The sequence below is a fragment of the Leopardus geoffroyi genome, chromosome D1 (genome assembly GCF_018350155.1).
Source record: "Leopardus geoffroyi isolate Oge1 chromosome D1, O.geoffroyi_Oge1_pat1.0, whole genome shotgun sequence".
NCBI lineage: Eukaryota > Metazoa > Chordata > Mammalia > Carnivora > Felidae > Leopardus > Leopardus geoffroyi.
In genome coordinates, this window is record NC_059329.1 from 58,706,340 (window position 1) to 58,727,158 (window position 20,819).

The 20,819-nt window shown below is 36.3% G+C and overlaps 1 protein-coding gene across 4 annotated transcripts in view; it reads left to right on the forward strand.

Moving 5' to 3' along the window:
- FCHSD2 (FCH and double SH3 domains 2) overlaps positions 1-20,819 on the forward strand; it is a 303,187-nt gene that overhangs the window by 47,348 nt on the left and 235,020 nt on the right. For all 4 annotated transcript variants that reach the window (XM_045484109.1, XM_045484108.1, XM_045484111.1 and 1 more), the window contains exon 3: positions 12,857-12,902. In XM_045484109.1, the coding sequence (XP_045340065.1) occupies positions 12,857-12,902 (46 nt within the window). The remainder of the gene's footprint in view (positions 1-12,856; positions 12,903-20,819) is intronic.

Below are 20,819 nucleotides of genomic sequence, written 5' to 3' on the forward strand. Positions count from 1 at the left end.
CTTCTCCACATCCTGGCCAGTATTTGTTCTTTTGCTTTTGTGTATAACCATTCCAGTGGGTCCGAAGTGATAACTTGCGGTGGTTTTGATTTGCATTTTCCTAGTGACTAATGGATGTTGAACATCTTTTCATGTGCTTTCATGTGCTTATTGACCGTTTGTATATTTTCTGTGGAAAAATGTATATTTAATACTTTTGCCTTTTTAATTTAACTTAAATTTTTAAAAGAGTTTTATTTAACTTGAGAGAGAGAGAGCATGAGGAGGGGAAGGGGCAGAGTGAGAGGGAGAGAGAGAATCCCAGGCAGTCTCTGTGCTGTCAGCTCGGAGCCTGACGTGGGGCTTGATCCCATAAACCGCAAGACCATGACCTGAGCTGAAATCAAGAGTAAGACACCACCTGACTGAGCCACCCAGAATCCCCTGCTTTTGCCTTTTTAAAATTGGGCCATTGGTCTCTTTGCTATAGATTTTTAAGAGTTCTTTATGTATTCTGGATATTAAGCCCTTATGTCAGATACATGATTTGCAAATAATTTTCCTATTCTATTGTCTTTTCATTTTCTTTCCTTCCTTCCCTTTCATATTCTTTCCTTTTGTTTTTTTAAAAGTAATCTCTACATCAAATGTGGGGCTCGAACTCACAATCCCAAGATCAAAAGTCACATGCTCTACTGACTGAGCCAGCCAGGCAACCCTTCTTTTCATATCCTTGATAATGTCTTTTTTTTTTTTTTAACTTTTTTAACATTTATTCATTTTTGAGAGAGAGAGAGAGAGACAGAGCATGATCTGTGGAGGGGCAAAGGGAGAGAGAAGAGACACAGAATCTGAAGCAGGCTCCAGGCTCTGAGCTGTCAGTACAGAGCCCAATGCGGGGCTCAAACCCACAAACTGAGATCATGACCTGAGCCAGAGGCAGACGCTTAACCGACTGAGCCACCTAGTTGCCCTGATAATGTCCTTTGATGCATATTTTTAACTTTGATGAAGTTGTTTTACTTTTTTTTTTTTTTCAACGTTTATTTATTTTTGGGACAGAGAGAGACAGAGCATGAACAGGGGAGGGGCAGAGAGAGAGGGAGACACAGAATCGGAAACAGGCTCCAGGCTCTGAGCCATCAGCCCAGAGCCCGACGCGGGGCTCGAACTCACGGACCGCGAGATTGCGACCTGGCTGAAGTCGGACGCTCAACCGACTGCGCCACCCAGGCGCCCCTTTTTTTTCTTTTCTTGATATGCTTTTGGTGTTCCATTTAAGAATCTATTGCCAAATTGGAGATCTTGAGGATTTATTCCTATACTTTCTTTTAAGAATTTTATAGTTTTAGCTATTATATTTAATCTTTGGTCCACTTTGAGTTAAATTTTACATTTGGAATGAGATAGGGGTCCAATTTCATTCTTTTGTATATGGAAATTCACTTGTAGCACTATTTGTTGAAAAGACTATTCTTTCTCCTTTTAATGGTTGTGGCATCCTTGTTGGCATCCTTGTTGAACAACAACGTGGGGCTTGAACTTGTGAACCACAAGATCATGACCTGAGCTGAAGTAGGATGCTTAACTGACTGAGCTACTCAGGCGTCCCAGAACTACATATTCTTAAATAACTAGTGGTCAAAAGAAATCACTGGGAAAATTAGAAAATACTTTGACGAGAATGAAAACAAAAACACAATATACCAAAACTTACAGTATGCAGTGAAGCTACTCTGGGAAATTAGTAGCTCTGAACACCTACATTAAAAATAAAGATCTCAGATCAACCTAACTTTACACCCAAGAAACTAGTAAATAGCAAACCAAATCCAAAACCAGAAAAAAGGAGAAAATAATAAAGATTAGATCAGAGATAAATGAAATAGAGGATAGAAAGACAGTAGAGAGAATGAATGAAACTAAAGTCGATTCTTTGAAGAGCTCAACAATAGGCAAATCTTTAACTAGTCTAAGAAAAAAGAGAGAAGATGCAAATAGCTAAAATGAGAAATGAAAATGGGGGCATTACTCTTTATTCTACCATTAAAATAAAAAGTATTATAAGAGTACTATGAGCAGTTGTATGCCAACAAATTGGATAACCTAGATGAAAAGGACAAATTCCTAGAAACACACAAATTACCAAAACTGATTCAAGAAAAGAATAGAAATTCTCAACAGACCTTTTACAAATAATGAAATTGAATCAGTAATTAAAAACCTTCCAACAAAAAGTCTAGGAGTAGATATCTTCATAGGTGGACTTTACTAAACAGTTAAAGAAGAATTAACACCAGTCCTTCTCAAACACTACCCCCCCAACCCCCCCCACCAAAAAAAAAGAAGAGAAGGGAACACTCACATTCTATGAGGTCCTCATTATTCTGATATGAAAGTCACACAAAGATATCACAAGAAAACTACAGATCAATATCCCTTATGAACATTGATGGAAAAATTCTCAAAAAACAACAACACATTTACAGGATTATACACTTTGACAGAGTGAGATTCATCCCAGGAATGTAAAAGTTCAATATAAGAAAATCAATGAATGAAATACACCATACAAATAGAACAAAGGACAAAACCATATAATCATGTCAATAGAGACAGGAAAAGCATTTGACAAAATTCAGCACCTTTTCATGTTAAAACTGCTCAGTAAACTAAAGGCACAGCATAGAAAATATAGTCAATGATATTGTAAGAGCACTGTGTGGTAACAGATGGTAGCTACACTTGTGATGATCATAGCATAGCTTAAAGAGAAGTTGGGGGGCACCTGGGTGGCTCAGTCGGTTAAGCGTCCGACTTTGGCTCAGGTCACCATCTCGCGGTCCGTGAGTTCAAGCCCTGCGTTGGGCTCTGGGCTGATGGCTCAGAGCCTGGAGCCTGCTTCCGATTCTGTGTCTCCCTCTCTCTCTGCCCCTCCCCCGTTCATGCTCTGTCTCTGTCTCAAAAATAAATAAAAAACATAAATAAAAAAAAATTTTTTTTTTAAAGAGAAGTTGGATCACTGTTATATACCTGAAATATTGTAACACATATAAACACATGTAGCATCCTGTGTCAGTTATACTCAAAAAATTTAGACAAATATATTAAAAAACACTCAGTAAACTAGGAATAAAAGGAAACTTCCTTTTAAAAAAATTATTTATTTTGAGAGAGAGGGAGGGAGCAGCGGCAGAGAGAAAGGGAGAAGGAGAATCTCAAGCAGGCTCCGAGCTATCAACTTGGAGCCCAGCATGGGGCTTGATCTAGTGAACCATGACACCATGACTAGAACTGAAACCAAGAGTCAGATGCTTAACTGACTGAGCCACCAGGTGCCCCGGAAACTTCCTTAATATGATAAAGGGCTCATAGAAAAACCCACAGTAACATTCATTATACAGTTGACCCTTGAACAACATGGGTTTGAACCATGTGGGTCCAAATTTTTTTGATAAATACAGTACAGTACTATAAATTTATTTTCTCTTCCTTATGATTTTCTTAATAACATTTTCTTTTATGTAGGTTAGTTTATGGTAAGAATACAGCATATAATATAATATACAAATGTGTTAATTGTTTGTTATTGGTAAGGCTTACAGTCACCAGTAGGCTATGCATAGTTAAGGTTTTGGGGAGTCAAAAGCCATACATGGATTTTTGACAGCTTGTATTATATAAGGGTCAGCTGTACTCAGTGGCAAAAGACACATCTTTCCCCTAACATCAGGAACAAGAGGGAATACCCACTTTCTCCACTGCTCTTCTCTTGGCATTTGAACATTGTAATTTGATCTGAAAGTGGTATTTCTTTATTAGTTTTTAAAATTATTACTTAAGTTTTAAAAGTTCATTTGAAATATTGGTTACATATTTCATTTGCTTGATGGCAGCATTTTTCTCATGAGTGTCCTTTGGCTACTGTTTTTCCTTTTTTAAAATTTACATTTGGGTTATTTATTTTTTGAATGAAGGGGGTTTTCCCCGTACTACTTTTTGTAGGTATCTCAGGGTAGCTACAGTCTTCCAAATCTACAGTAATTTTCTTTACAACCAGGTTTGTGTGTATTAATTTATTTTATTTCTCCTTTACCAGGGAAGATTGGACCGTTGGTAGTGCAGGCTGTCTCACTATCTTTTTGCCACACCAGCAACCTAATTTCTGTTAGTGTAGCTTGTTTATGTGATTCCTAATTTAGTACTGTCTCCTCTACTTCTTCAAACTGTGAACAACAAAGCTCTTTCCCCAGCCCACGTCCCCTGTTTTCGTTGTTGCAAATGTGGTTTAAATTTTATACCTCAGGAAGTATACTTGAAGAAATGTAGACACCTCCCCCCTTGAGTTTTGGAGCCTTGTGCCTTATATTCACCCTCCTTCTCCAGTTTGTCTCTCTTTTGGCTTATCTTTCACTTATATTTCCTATGTTTCCTAGTTTTATTAGAGATCATGTTTGCATGTATGTTTTTTATTCTCTTTATTGCTTTTGAGTAACTTCTGGGAGGAGTAAGAAGATTTTCACTTTGCTCTGTCATGAAGACCAGAGTTGCTTAAAATGTATTTTTTGTTAGTGCTGTGCATATTCATTTAGCCAAAATATTTAAACTGGATTAAATTTGATAATTCTAAGCTGTGGAATGTATTTGCACTTATTTAACAAAGACTTGTCTAACATTTAGTATGTGCCAAGTCTGTTCTAAGTGCTTTACAAATATGTACATTTCATCTTCATAATAATCCTGTGAGGTAGGTGTTCTTTTTATTCCCATTTAACCAATAGGACACTGAAACACAGTCAGGAAAATTAACTTGCCCAAGGTTGCCTGCCTAATTAATAAGAAATAAGAACACTTTCTGCTTTTCATTTTATGACGATAGCATTTGTGGATCTTGGCATCATCCATTTATACCTTGTCTTAATGGATCCCTTGAGAAGAGAGTCTATGTCTTATTCATCTTTTTATTTCCAATGCCTCTTTAGCAGAATACCTGAAATTCAGAAGATACTTGATGAATGTTGGTGACTATTTTTATTAGGAGCCAAGTAATTTGCTCTGTGCCAGACTTTTATAGTTTCAGTTCTTTATTCTACTTGCTTTGTTTAAAAAAAAGTTTTTTGTGTTTCATGTCATCATTTTAATGTTATTGTCATATTTGCTGTAATAATACCCCTAAAAACAGCCATTGTATTCCAGAACAAAATTATAAAGGTTTTTTTTAATGAAAGAATTATCAATATGCTAATAATGTAAGCACTAATTCCCTTACCCCAGCTTGCTGTCCATGTTAAAAAATTATTTTTTATATCCTAATATTAGTCCTATTTAAAGTATTATTTATAAAATAACAGAGGTGAACTAACTCAGAGTAGTAAAATGTGGTAGTTATAGTTCATTTGTTTTTGTTTTTTGTTTTTTTAGTCCATGCATATTTAATACTCATTTTTTTTTTTTTTTCTATTTTAAGCATATATTACCATTTAGGGGCACCTGGGTGGCTCAGTTGGTTGAACATCCGACTTCGGCTCAGGTCGTGATCTCACAGCTTGTGGGTTCGAGCCCTGCATCGGGCTGTATGCTGACAGCTCAGAGCCTGGAGCCTGCTTCGGATTCTGTCTGCCTTGCTCTCTACCCCTCCCCCACTCGTGCTCCGTCTCTGTCTTTGTCTCTGTCTCTAAAAAATGAATGAAAACCTTAAAAAAAAAAAAAGAATATATCACCATTTTAAAAAACCTTTAAAAAAAGTTTTTATTTAAATTCCAGTTAAAGATACAATGTAATATTAGTTTCAAGTGTTCAATACAGTGATTTAACACTTCCATATAACACCCTGTGCTCCTCACAACAAGGGTACTTCTTCATCTCCCTCACTTATTTTACCCATTCCCCCACCCACATCCCCTCTGGCAACCATCAGTTTGTTCTCTATAGTGTAGAGTCTGTTTCTTGGTTTGCCTCTTTTTTTTTTTTTTTTTTTTTTTGCCTTTGCTTATTTGCCTTGTTTCTTAAATCTACAGATGAGTGAGATCATACAGTATTTATCTTTCTCTGACTTATTTTCATTGAGCGTAATACTCTCTAGCTGCATCCATGTCCCTGCAAATGGCAAGATTTCATTTTTTATTGCTGAGTTATATTCCATTATGAATATATATGTATCACATCTTCTTTATCATCAGTTGATGGGCACTTGGGCTGCTTCCATAGTTTGGCTATTGTGGATAATGCTCCTGTAAACATTGGGGTGCATGTATCTCTGAATTAGTATTTTTATATTCTTTGGATAAAACACTTAGTAGTGCGATTGCTGGATTGTAGGGTAGTTCTATTTTTAACTTTTTAAAAAAGTTTATTTATTTATTTTGAGAGAGAGAAAGAGAGTGAGCACGCGTGTGTGCATAAGCAGGGGAGGGGCAGAGAGAGAAAGGGGAAGAGATAATCCCAAGCAGGATCCATGCTCAGCACAGAGCCCAACGGAGGGCTCGATCTCACGAGTGTGAGATCACAATCTGAGCCGATATCGAGAGTCCCAACGCTTAACCAACTGAGCTAGGCACTCCTTTTTTAACTTTTGAGGAACCTCCATACTGTTTTCCAGAGTGGCTGCACCAGTTTCTGTTCCCACCAACAGTGCAAGAGGGTTCCTCTGTCTCCACATCCTCACCAACATCTGTTGTTTCTTTTGTTGTTGATTTTAGCTATTTTGACAGGTGTGAGGTGGTGATCTCTCATTGTAGTTTTGATTTGTATTTTCCTGATGATCAGTGGTGTTGGGCATCGTTTCATGTGTCTGCTGACCATCTGTATGTCTTCTTTGGAAAGATGTCTATTCATGTTGTCTGCCTATTTTTGATTGGATTATTCATTTTTTGGGTATTCAGTTTTAAAAGTTCTTTATATATTTTGAGTATATATCACTGTTGATCTATTATGCCAGTGATAGACACCTGGACTACTTCCTGGTTTTGTCTGTTTATGAATAAAGGTGCTATAGATATTTTTGTTGAGTGTTTTTAGGGATGTGTATTTTCATCTCTCTTGGTAAATGCCCACTATTAGAATTGCTGTGTCAAGATAGATGTGTGCTTAGTTATATAATAAAAACCATATTTTTTCCCAAAGTGGTTGTATTATTTTACATTCCCACCACCAACATACTAGAGTTTTATAGCTCTATCATCCCATTGATATTTATAGTTATCAGTCTTTTAAGTTTTAGCCATCTGGTATGTGTGTTTATCTGTATTTTTAACATTCATCATTATGGTTATTAATATCCCATTTCCACTACCACCATTAATAATTTGAACATTCTTAGGTGTTCTGCTTATCCTGGTGATGAATTATTGAGTTAGGGAGTCCCCAAGACAACTCTCACTTTTGACACCAACCACAAGTTTGGAGGTCTCAAAGTTTACCCTCACTTCTGACATGATTTGCAAGATCAGGGAGCCCCAGGACCACCCTTAGATTTGATAATTCAATTGAAGGACTCACAGAACTCATTGAAAGTTTACTGAAGTGTGTGTATGGTGTGTGTGTGTGTGTGTGTTTGTGTGTGTTTTATAGTGAAAGGATATTACCTTATAATCAGCCAAGAGAAGAGGTATATTTGGTCACCATGATATGATTAACTGCCCATGTGGCTGACCTTATTAGTTTCCAGCTTCTTCAGAGGTTGAACTGATAACCATGTGTTAGGAACCGCCCCTCCCCCCCCCACTCCTCCACACCGCTCTCAATAAATCACATTGCTATCATAGACTATGCATGGCCTAAGGTCCCCAGGTAAACAAAAACACTGTTATCAGACATGACATTCCATAGGTTTAGAGATCATTCCCCAGAAGTCAAGGGCAAAGGCCAGACCTCTCTTGGGGTAAGGTTAATCCTTTACTGCACATTCATATACCCTCCTTGTTTTTTAAAGCTCATGTACACAAAATAGTTAGGTTTTCTGATACAGTCTGTCCAAGGTTGAGAAACTTAACTGGTCCATATGGATATAGATTGTGATCTTGGTTCTACTGAGCTATTTAATTCATACTCATGAAGAGCCTGAAACCTGATTATGTAGCTTCTATCCATTCATTCAGCAAACATTTACTGAATAAACTTCTTTAGCTTTCAGGCACTGTGCTACACATATAAATACAAAACACACTCCTTGCTCTCAGGGAACTCTAGTCAATTCACAATTAAAATACTTGAAGCAGGTGCTTTGTTACAACATGCTGGAGGACCTTAGAGAAAGGGTATCCAAATCACAAGTGGAATTCAGGAAGACTTTTTAGAGGTTATGCTTAAGCTAAGTTTTGAAGGAGGAGGAAGAATTAAGCCAAATGATGGGGGGAAGGGAATTCCAAGTAAAAAGGAGTACATTTGCTAGACTATGAGCATGAGCCTACTGGTCCTTTTAAGAACTTTAGCTGGGGTCTGAGATGTGAATGGGGGAGTTTACAGAGATAAAGTCACATACAACCTTAAGGGAATTTAGATTTTTACTCTGGGAGTGATGAGCAGCTTTTTTAGGAATATTAGTAGGAGAGTAGCTTGATCAGATTTGTTTTAGAAAAATTATGTAGAATATTGGATTTTATTAGAGAAATAACTATTACAGGGATTTATTCTTACTTTATATATGTTGTTTATAGCAATATTATTTATAATAGGTAAGATATGAAACAACCCAAATTCATCAGTAGATAAATGAATAAACAAATTGTAGTATATCCATACAGTGGAGTATAATAATAATTGTATTTTTACAGTGGAGTGGAATAATAATTCAGTCACAAAAGGTAATAGAGTATTGATACCTTCTACAACTTGGACCTTGGAAACATACTAAGTGAAAGAAGTCAGTCAAAGGGTCATGTATGATTCCTTTTATATGAAATCTCCAGAATAGGCAAATATGTAATAGAGGCAGAAAAATATATTACTTTTTGCCAGGGATAAAAGGAGGGGGAATGGAGAGAGTGATTACTTAATGAATATGGAGTGTTCTGGAGTAATGAAAAGGTTTTGAAAGTGGGTAGAGGTGGTAGTTGCATACTGTGAACACATGAAATGCTGTTGAACTGAACACTTTATTATTTATTTATGTATTTAATTTTTATTTATTTTCTTTTATTTATTTTTTTAACTGAACACTTTAAACTGGTTAATTGTGGGGTGCCTGGGTGGCTCATTCGGTTATGATCTCGTGGTTGGTGAGTTGGAGCCCTGCATCGGGCTCTGTGCTGACAGCTTGGATCCTGGAGCCTGCTTCTGATTCTGTGTCTCCCTCTCTCTCTCTGCCCCTTTCCAGCTCATGCTCGGTCTCTCTTTGTCTCTCAAAAATAAATAAATGTTAAAAACATTTTTTAAAATTATTAGTTGTATGTCATATAAATTTCACCTCAAAAATATATACACATCCACATGGTATGAATTCAAATAACACAAACAATGCAGTAAAAGGTCTTCTAACACCAGTTCCTTTCTTCATATGGAGCCATTGTCAAGTCAGTTTCTTGTTAATATTTCAGAGAATTCTATCACAGTGATTTCCTAGGGAGCCACAGTAGGCATTTTTCCACAGAATAGTTTTTCATTTAAGGGACTACAGATCTTCCTTGACTTACAGTGGGGTTATGTTTTGATAAACTCATTGAAAGTTTAAAATAATGACATTAGGTCAAAAATGCATTTTGTATACCTAACCTACAAAACATCATAGCTTAGCTTAGCCTACCTTAAACGTGCTCAGAACACTTAGATTAGCATACAGTTGGGCAGAATAATTTAACGCAAAGCTTATTTTATAACAAAGTGTTGACAATCTCATGTAATTTATTGACTACTGTATTGAAAGCGAAAACCAGAATTGTTGTATGGGTATAGAATGGTTGGTTATAAGTAAGGTGTTTACCATTGTGATTGCGTGGCTGACTGGGAGCTGGGGCGCACTGATGCTGCCTTGCACAACAGTGGAGAGTTTTGTGCTGGCCCAGGAAAAGATCAAAATTTAAAATTTGAAGTTCGGTTTCTACTGAATGCATATCACTTTTGCACCATTGTAAAGTCGAAAAATTGTAAGTCGAACCATTGCAAGTTGGGGACCATCTGTGTTGTAATGGAGTAGTATTGTAATTATAATACAGCATATATGGGTAAACATTTTCATGTAAAAAGATAGTATACTATATATACATTAATCTGTAACTTTTCTGTTTACTTAACATTGCGTCTTCTTGTAAAGTTGACGCAGTAGAATTTACTAAGTAATCCATGTTTTCTCCTTTGAATCAAAATGTCTTCTTTTTCAGTTACTAAATTTTTGTGTATTTAGGTGCATTTCTGACTTCTGTTTCATTATCTTTCTGTTTATTCATGTTCCATTACTAAGCTATCTTAATTATTGCCACCTTATTAAATTAGTTTTTATTATGTGGTGAAGGTAGGTCTTTTGAAATACTCTTTCTCAGAATCTTTTTTTTTTTTTTTTTAATTTTTTTTTTCAACGTTTATTCATTTTTGGGACAGAGAGAGACAGAGCATGAACGGGGGAGGGGCAGAGAGAGAGGGAGACACAGAATCGGAAACAGGCTCCAGGCTCTGAGCCATCAGCCCAGAGCCCGACGCGGGGCTCGAACTCACGGACCGCGAGATGGTGACCTGGCTGAAGTCGGACGCTTAACCGACTGTGCCACCCAGGCGCCCCTCAGAATCTTAATAACTGTTCTTAAGTGTTCATTTTTTCCATGTGAACTTTATAATCAACCTATTTAGGTAAAAGAAAAATGCTTTTGAAATATGGCAAACTTATCTCAACTCTCCAACCTTTGGCAACCACTAACCTACTTTATGTCTCTGTAGGCTTGCTTATTCTGGGACATTCTGTATAAATGAAATCATGTAATATGTGTCCTTTTATGTGGCTTCTTAGCATAGTGTTTTCCAGGTTCATCCATACTGTATCATGTATCAATATTTCATTCCTTTTTTGAATAATATTCTATCATATGATATAGCACATCTTATTTATCTGTTCACCAGTTAATGGACTTTTGGGTTGATTCCACTTTCTGGCTATTATGAATAATGTTGCTATGAAACATTTGTTTACAAGTTTTTATATAGACAAGTTTTCTTGGGTATGTACCTAGGAATAGAACTGCTGGGTCAATATGGTAACTGTATGTTTAACCTTTTGAGGAACTCCTACACTATGATTTTCTAAAGCAGCTGCATCATTTTATATTCCTACCAGCATTGTATGAGAGTTCTAATTTCTCTACGTCTTTGCCATCGCTTGTTCTTGTCCATCTGTTTAATTATAGCATCCATTAATATTTTTAAAGATGTTTATGAGAAACTGATGTTGAATTTTAACAAATGCCTTTTCATCTTCTATGGAGATTATGAGAAGATTTTTTTGTTCTCTCTTGATACTGTGAATTATAACAAATAGGTTTCTAATATTAATGATGTTGATTTTGAATAGTTGTCAACTTGGATTTGTTTTCTTTCTTTAGAACAGAAAATTACTTAGCAGACATGTAATTGTTTCATAACAGTTAAAAATCCACCGAGAATTTTAAAATTAATTGATACGCACATTCAGAATAAGAGTTCCCATTTTCTTGGAGACTTCACTTGAATATCCTTATTTTAAGATGAGTTACATCTAGGCTTTCAAGCTAAATAAATAAACACTGAATGCTAAATGAATACTACTACTGAATAAATAGCTTAAATGTTTGCTTTCATGTTTTGTGAAATATTAGAAAATACTACCTCCTTCAAAATATGAGTAAGTTTTCAGATTTTTTTTTTTTTTTTTTTTTTTTTTTTTTTTTTTTGAGAGCGAGTGAGCACAGGTGGGGAGAGCCTCAATCCCAGGGCAGAGCCTGATGCAAGGCTCAGTCCCACGACCCTGGGATTACTGACCTGAGCTGAAATCAAGAGTCAGACACTTAACTGACTAAAAGCCACCGAAGTGCCCCAGTTTTCAGATTTTTTAATGATGAAAGTATAAGCTAGTTCATTTTAGTTTCTTCTGCCTGGGTATTTATGATAGGTGAGAAGATAACATATATACATACATATATATATGTATATATATATATATTTTTTTTTAATTTATTTTTGAGAGAGAGAGAGTGGGAGGGAGAGGGCAGGGAGAGGGGGAGAGAGACAGAGAGAATCCCAAGTAGGCTCTGCACTGTGAGCGCAGAGCCTAATGTAGGGCTTGAACTCATGAACTGTGAGCCAAAAACCAGAATTGGGTGCTTAACCGACTGAGCCACCCAGGCGCCCCAAGCACTTAATATATTTTAAATAACTAAATTTTACTCTATCATTTGACATGGGTGCTGTTACAACTATCCCCATTTTTTTTTTTTTTTTTTAAATTTTTTTTTTCAACGTTTATTTATTTTTGGGACAGAGAGAGGCAGAGCATGAACGGGGGAGGGGCAGAGAGAGAGGGAGACACAGAATCGGAAACAGGCTCCAGGCTCTGAGCCATCAGCCCAGAGCCCGACGCGGGGCTCGAACTCACGGACCGCGAGATCGTGACCTGGCTGAAGTCGGACGCTTAACCGACTGCGCCACCCAGGCGCCCCACAACTATCCCCATTTTGAGGCACAGAGAAGTCAAGTGACTTGACCAAGATCATAGGGCTACTAAGTGGTAGAGCCAGAATTTGAATGTAGTTTTTCTGAGTTCAGAGCCTTTTGTCAGCAGTGTTCCTAGGACATAAGATGAATAAAATATTGTCCTTTCCCTGAACACAGTTTTTACTGGGTAGTATCTGAGGATGTGTTGATAAATTTACATAAAATTATTGTTATACTTCTGCTAATGAATTTTTATTTGTGTTTTTAGGACATTCAGTCAGAAGAAGGCTGCTATTGAAAGAGAGTATGCACAGGTAAGCTTGGAAATTGAGGTGACCATTCTAGGTATACCTCTTCTTTGGCTTAAAGGCAGATATACTCATTAGAGAGAAACTTGTTATCCCTGCATCCTGTTTTTCTTCTTATTTCTGACTATCTCACTTTGATTCTCTCTTTACTCCATTTGAATCTCTAGATGAGGAGCTAAGTTGCTCCTTACTACAATGAAGGTTATGAACTTTTGGAGAGAAGATAATATTTATAGCAGTTGTAAGGTATTTACAAATATAAATAATAATGCATATACTTTGTAAGTATATATAGGTGACTCTCGAACAACATGGGCTTGAACTATGATTGTCCACCAATATGTGGGGTTTTTTTGGATAAATATATGTACAGTACTGTAAATGTATGTTCTCTTCCTCATAGTTTTCTTAATAACAGCTTCTTTTCTCTAGCTTACTTTATTGTAAAAATACAGTATATTGGGGCGCCTGGGTGGCGCAGTCGGTTAAGCGTCCGACTTCAGCCAGGTCACGATCTCGTGGTCCGTGAGTTCGAGCCCCGCGTCGGGCTCTGGGCTGATGGCTCAGAGCCTGGAGCCTGTTTCCGATTCTGTGTCTCCCTCTCTCTCTGCCCCTCCCCCATTCATGCTCTGTCTCTCTCTGTCCCAAAAATAAATAAACGTTGAAAAAAAAAAAAAAAAATTAAAAAAAAAAAAAAAGAAGAAAAAAAATACAGTATATAATATAACATAAAATATATGCTAATTGCTTATGTTATCAGTAAGTCTTCTGGTCAATAGTAGCAATTAGTGGTTAAAGTTTTAGGGAGTCAAAAGTTATATGGGAATTTTTGACTACATCAGGGGTTGGCATCCCTAATTGCTGCATTGTTCAAGTGTCAGCTGTATATTCATTCTCTTACATATCCTATTCTTTGCAGTCTTATGGAAGGTTTATTTTGTTCAGTTGGGCATTTATTTAGGTCCCTATTGACAGAGAATCATGTACTTTGAATGGATGACATAGTTCTATTTCTAGGGAAATTTAAGCATTTCATTCTTTTATTTATTTATTTAAATTAAAAAAAATGTTTATTTATTTTTGAGAGAGACAGCACATGAATGGGGGAAGGGCAGAGAGAGAGGGAGACACAGAATCTGAAGCAGGCTCCAGGCCCCGAGCTGTCAGCACAGAGCCCGATGTAGGGCTTGAACTCATGAACTATGAGATCGTGACCTGAGCTGAAGTCAGACGCTCAACCAACTGAGCCACCCAGGCACCCCTTTTCATTCTTTTATTTTAATTAGAATCTTAATTGCTTCCAGATAACTAAATGTGCCAAGAAAAAATTATGTTGATATATCATTTTATAGATATGTAAGAAATAATAATTACCTTTCCTCGTACAAAAATAGTATGACATGATTTAGAAATTTTGGCCCTTGTAAGCAATTGCTTTCTTTGTGGAATAGAATTCTAAAATCGATCTCCTCCCACTCCCAAAATTATAAAAGTTGTATGTGAAACAAAATTTAAAAATACAGGAAAGCATTAGAAGGAAATGCTGTACAGGGTAACTACTTATGGCTGCTGTTGTTATTCTTATAAATAGTGAAATTGGGATATGATTTTTTTTGTGTTTTGTCAGATTTTGATTTTAATTTTTACTCTGATTTCATTGTAGTTAACAAGGTAACTGTGTTTTATTTGATAGTCTTAGATAATTATCCGTTTCTTGAAAACTAGATAGATTCATTAATTCAGTTGTTAGTTATTGAGTGGTTATTAATCAGGTGTTTCACATAATGAATTAGCATCAGTTCTAGTAATTAGTGTTGAACCTTATTCTATGCTTATATAGGAAGTATTAGTAATGATGGGTAAAATTTATTGAATCCTTGTGCCAGGCACTTTGCTGATTATTTTACATTATGTTATCTGGTTTAATCCTCTCAATAAACCTGTGAAATAGGGACAGTTATCATGCCCTTTACAGATATGTTTCCCCTGGGATCAAAGTATATGATCTGTTCTTAAAATTTATATGAAGTGGAAAATTTTTGTGTGATCTATTCTTCTGTAACCTGATGCAAAAATTTAACAATAAAATAAGTAGGATAGGTTCATGGTTAAAAATATAAGACAGTACATTAAATTGTATGAAAATCAGCAGTCCTTTGTCCCAATTGCAGTCACCACCCTCGGAGAAAAGACTAAAGGTAGACAACTGTTTTGGTTCTCCTGGTGATCATTTCCATATCTTTAAATAATGTGCTTATAACTGATTCATGATTTGTCAACTCTAGACATTATTGCTGGATTACTTCTTATAATAAATGAGAAATTAGCTTCCTAAGCCATTCCTTTTTGGCCTACCCTTTCCAATGTAATACAGCACTATTTTAGTGGCTTTGTTATTTTTCTCACTCTAAGTGATATATTTAGATTTCTATCTTTTGTTCAATTAAGGGCATATATGTGTTTTTATGTGTGTTTGTAAATGTGTTTATAACATATTTATGATATTTATATGTAGATGTATGTACTTTTTGTGTATATATGTGTTTATATAGTAAAGTAGAATTGCGTTTAGAAAGCAGTCTAATTTATTCTTGAAAATTTTCTTTAAATGTCTTTTAAGTAAATTTTACCTGGTTTTGTTTATACAGTTCTATATAATAATGCATAAATGGTATATGGCACCTAATAATATATAGTTCAAAATTTCATGTAATAATATTCAGAAATTAAAATGTTTCAGTATCTCTCTGATTGGGACATTTGAGCATTTATGGAGAGTCAGGGTGCTGATTCTTCTTGTTATTTGTCATATTTTCATTTCAGATGATTTTTCTCAGTTCTTACTCTTCAATGTTTTTCCAGTTAATTTTTCAATTCATTTCTTGTGGATATAGACAAAGCTATCTCTACACTCTTTTTTTAGTCGCCTCAACAGTGTTTTTACTTCTTGTCAATAGAAGAGAAACCCCTGAAATGACTGACATTCTGTCTGTGGATTTTGCCAGTTTACACTGATTATGTCAGGCTTATTATTTGCATTTGCTCTCTGAGGACATAACTCTCATTGGTGATAGGGTGTGGTCATAGAGGACAGCTGGACTATTTAAATTATTTCTTTTTCTTTCCTTCTCTGGGTCAGTATAGAGTTGAAATTTGGGGGAGTAGATCTTAAAAATGGAAATGGGGTGCTTGGCTACCTTAGTTGTGGAGCATGCAACCCTTGATCTCGGGGTCATGAGTTCAAGCCCCATGTTGCTTAAAGATTTAGAAATTGAAATATTATACATATACAGTAAGATGGATAAATATTCAGTATACTGTCTGATAAATTTTTATGAAGTGAACACAGTCTTGTAACTACTATTCAGATTAAGATGTAGAACATTACCAGGGTCCCAGAAGCAGTTATTACTCCTACCTTCCAGTGGTAACCAGTACACTGATTCTTATCAGAATAATTGTTACTTTGGATTTCTTACTGTTTTTGAATTTAAATTAAATAATATCATGTACTATGTACTCTTCTGATTTCTTTCATTCAGCATTAAGTTTTGAGCTTCATGTATGTTGGATATGTAGATTCATATCTGTTAGGTATACCTAGGTGTAGAACTAGGTATATACTGGGTCACCAGGTATATATGTATATTAGCACTTAAGTAGTTATAGCTAGTTTTCGAAAGCGATTTTACCAGTTTACATGCTTAGCAGCAATGTATGAAAGTTTCAGTTGCTCCACATCTTTGCCAAGAATTGGTATTGTCTGAAATTAAAAAGTAACATTCTTTTTAATTTTTAATGTTTATTTAATGTCAGCACAGAGCCACAGAGCCGGACGTGGGGCTCAAATTCAGGAACCGCACAGTCATGACCTCAGCTGAAGTCGGATGCTTAACCGACTGAGCTACCTAGGTGCCCCAAAAAGTATACATTCTGTTGAATGTATAATAATATCATATTTTTAATAAGCCATTTAAAAATTGATGTATAATATGCATACAGAAAAATGTGTAGATCCTAAGTGCACAGCTCCATGAATTTTCAGTGAACACACCTCTATAGCCAGTACCCTGGTCAAGAAACAGAACCTGGATGGCTTAGTCATTTGAGTGTCTGACTCTTGATTTCAGCTCAGGTCATGATCCTGTCGTGGGATCAAGCCCTGCTTCAGGCTCTGTGTTGGGTGTGGAGGCTGCTTGGGATATTCTCTCTCTCTCTCTCTTTCTCTCTCTCTCTCCCTGACCCTTTCCCACACTCATGCATGCTCTCTCTCTCAAAAAAAAAAAAAAAAAAAAGAACAGAATATTAACACCACCCCAAAAATCCCTCTTGTGCTCCCCCTTTACTGCCCTCACTCTTACACAAGTATTCACTATACTGTTTTCTTATACAGCCTTATTGAATTATATACCACGTGAAACTATCATCACAATCAAGATAAGAACATGTCTATAGCTATCAAAAGATTATAATGTCTCATTATAATCCTTCCCTTTCACTCACTCTTCAGTAGTCATCTTTCCCCCATTATTACTCAGGCAATCTCTAATCTACTTTCTATCACTATAGATGAGTTTGCATTTTTTAGAAGTTTAATTCCATATAAGTAGAATTATATGTACTCTTTTTTGTTTGGCTTCTTTCATCAGCATAATTATTTACAATTATTGCATAATTATTTCAGTTATGTTGTATCAGTAGTTCATTTCTCTTTTTTGCTGAGTAGTATTGTATGGATTTCCACAATTTGTTTATCCATCACTTTTTTTTTTTTAAGTTTATTTCTTTTGAGAGAGAGAGAGAAAGAGAGAAAGTGTATGTGTGCGTGGGAGGTACAGAGAAAAAGGGAGAGGGAGAGAGAGTCCCAAGCAGGCTCTGCACCAGCAGCACGGAGCCCCACACAGGGCTTGAACTCAGGAACCATGAGATCATGACCTGAGCCAAAGTCAAGAGTTAGACCCTTAAGCGACTGAGCCACCCGGGTGCCCCTATGCATTCACCTCTTGATGGATATTTGAGTTGTTTCTATTTTTAGATATTAGAAATAAAGCTACTATGAACATTTTTGTGTATGAAATGGTTTCATTTTTCTTTGGTAAATACATTGGAGTATAATGGCTGGGTCTTTCTTAAATAACTGCCAAACTGTTTCCAAAGACATTGTACTATTTTATGTTCCCATCAGCAGTATATGAGAGTTATCAGTTGCTCTGCATCGTCCCCAACACTGCATATAGTCTTTTCAATTTCAGATATTGTAATAGGTTCATAGTGATATTTATTGTAGTTCTAATTTGCTTTTACATAACAGTTAATAATGTTAATAAGCATCATTTTCATGCATTTATTTGCTATTGGTACATACTTGCAATACATATTGGTACATTTTTGGTGAAGTTTTCAAATCTGCTAATTTAAAAAAAGTTATTTGTTTTCTTATTTAAGAAAAGTTTTCATTATGAAAAATTTTCAAGCGTATATGAAAGTAAGAATTAGAACACTGAATTCTTATTAGCTGTAACGCAGCCATAGCTATTACCTACATCACCAAACATTTCATTTATAGCTTCCTGCTTGCTGTCCCTTGCTAGTTACTTTTTAAAAATACTTCTGAGAGGCATAATTTATGTATCATTGAAAATCATCTGTTTGTGGGGCACCTGGGTGGCTCGGTTGGTTGGGTGTCCGGCTCAGGTCATGATCTGGCAGTTTGTGAGTTTGAGCCCTGTGTTGGGCTCTGTGCTGACAGCTTGGAGCCTGGCGCCTGCTTCAGATTCTGTGTCTCCCTGTCTGTCTGTACACCCCCCAAAATGCCCGCGTGCTTTCTTGAAAATAAACAAACATTAAAAAGAAAATCATCCATTTGTAATTAAATGTGTTTTTTTTTTTGCAAATTTATAGATTTATGCAATCATGAGCACAGTTCAGTTTTAGAATATTTCCGCGAATCCAAGTTTTCTGTACTTGTTTGTAGTCAATCTCTGTTGCCCAAGGCAACCGTCAGCTTTATGGCTCTATAAATTTGCCTTTTCTGGACATTTCAGAAAAATATACTCCTACAAAATACAGTCTTGTCTGGCTTTCGCTTAGGAAATTTTTTTTTCCAAATGTTTTTGAAGTTCATACATGTTTTATCATGTATCAGTAACTCATTCCTTTTACTGGTGAATAATATTCCATGGTAGGGATGCACACACACACACACACACACACACACACACACACAGTACATTTGTTTATCCATTCACTAATTGGTAGGTACTCGGATTGTTTCTAGTTTGGGCTATTATGTATAATGCTGCTATAGACATTCACATAGTAATCTTTAATTGGACCTATGTTTTCATATTCTTGAGTGTATACCTAGAACTGGAATTGCCAGGTCATTTTGGTAAGTTTATTTTTAACTTTTTAAAGAAATAGTCAAACTGTTAGTTCTATATTGGCTGTATAATTTGCACTACCATCAGCAGTGTATGAAGGTTCTAATTCATCCATGTTCTTGCCAATACTTCTCATTGTCTTTCTTTTTAAAGTTTGTTTATTTTGAGAGAGAGAGAGAGAGAGAGAGAGAGATAATGAGAAGGGGAGGGGCAGAAAGAGGGAGAGAGAGAACCCCAAGCAGGCTCCATACCATCAGTGCAGAGCTTATCTTGGGGCTCAGTCTTGCAAACTGTGAGATCATGACCTGAGCTGAAATCAAGTGTCCGATGCTTAAATGACTGAGCCACCCAAGCACCCATCTTTCTGATTATAGCCATTATCATGGCTGTGATCATTTTGCCACTGTGAACTGTGAACATTCTTGTATGTGTCTTTTGGTGACTGAATGTAGTCTATTGGGTATATAACTAATGAGTGGATTTGCTGTGTCATATGTATTTAACTTTGGAAGATTTTTTGAAATGCTTTTCTAAAGTGATTATTGTTATTTACACTTGTACCAGTTGTGAATGAGAGCTGTAGTTGATTTAAAACTTTGCTTTTGGGGGCATCTGACTCTAGATTTTGGCTCAGGTCATGATCTTGGGGTTCTTGGGTTCAAGCCCCAAGTGCTTGGGATTCTTTCTCTCTTTGTCTCTCTGTTCTTCCCCTGTGCTCGCTCATGTATGCTGACTGCAGTTGTGACATGTTGTCAATGGTTAGATATGCCCTGATTTCAGAGATCTTAAAATGCTTAAAAAAATATGTATCTTTTTTTATTTAAAAAATTTTTTAAATGTTTGTTTAGTTTTTGAGAGAGAGAGACAGAGTGTGAGCAGAAGAGGGGCAAAGAGAGGAGACACAGAATCCAAAGCAGGCTCCAGGCTCTGAGCTATCAGCACACAGAGCCTGATGCGGGGCTGAAACTCATTAACCGCGACATCATGACCTGAGCTGAAGTCGGATGCTTAACCAACTGAGCCACCCAGGCGCCCCTAAAAAAATACGTATCTTAAAAAATTTTTTTTAAATGTTAATTCGTTTTTGAGAGAGAGAGAGAGAGACAGAGCACAAGCAAGGGAGGGGAGAAAGAGGGAGACACAGAATCTGAAGTGGGCTCCAGGCTCTGAGCTGTCAGGATAGAACTTGACTCAGGGCTCAAACCCACAAACTGCGAGATCATGACCTGAGCTGAAGTTGGATGCTTAACCATCTGAACCACTCAGGTGCCCCTAAAAAATATGTATCTTAATAGAATTGATTAGTTGTCTTCTTTTTTTATTCAGGCTATGTAGAGATTTCATTGTTTGAAGAAAAGTTGAAATGGTGGGGGGGACATTAAGGAAGGATGCTCCTACTGGCTTTTTTCTTTTGTCACCTGAGGAATATGTTGCAAAATAAAATATTCATAACATTATATATATATAATATTCATATTGGGCTTTTGTCTTGATTTTGGGGGGGGCGCTGTATGGGAGTAGATATCTAAATACTTTATTT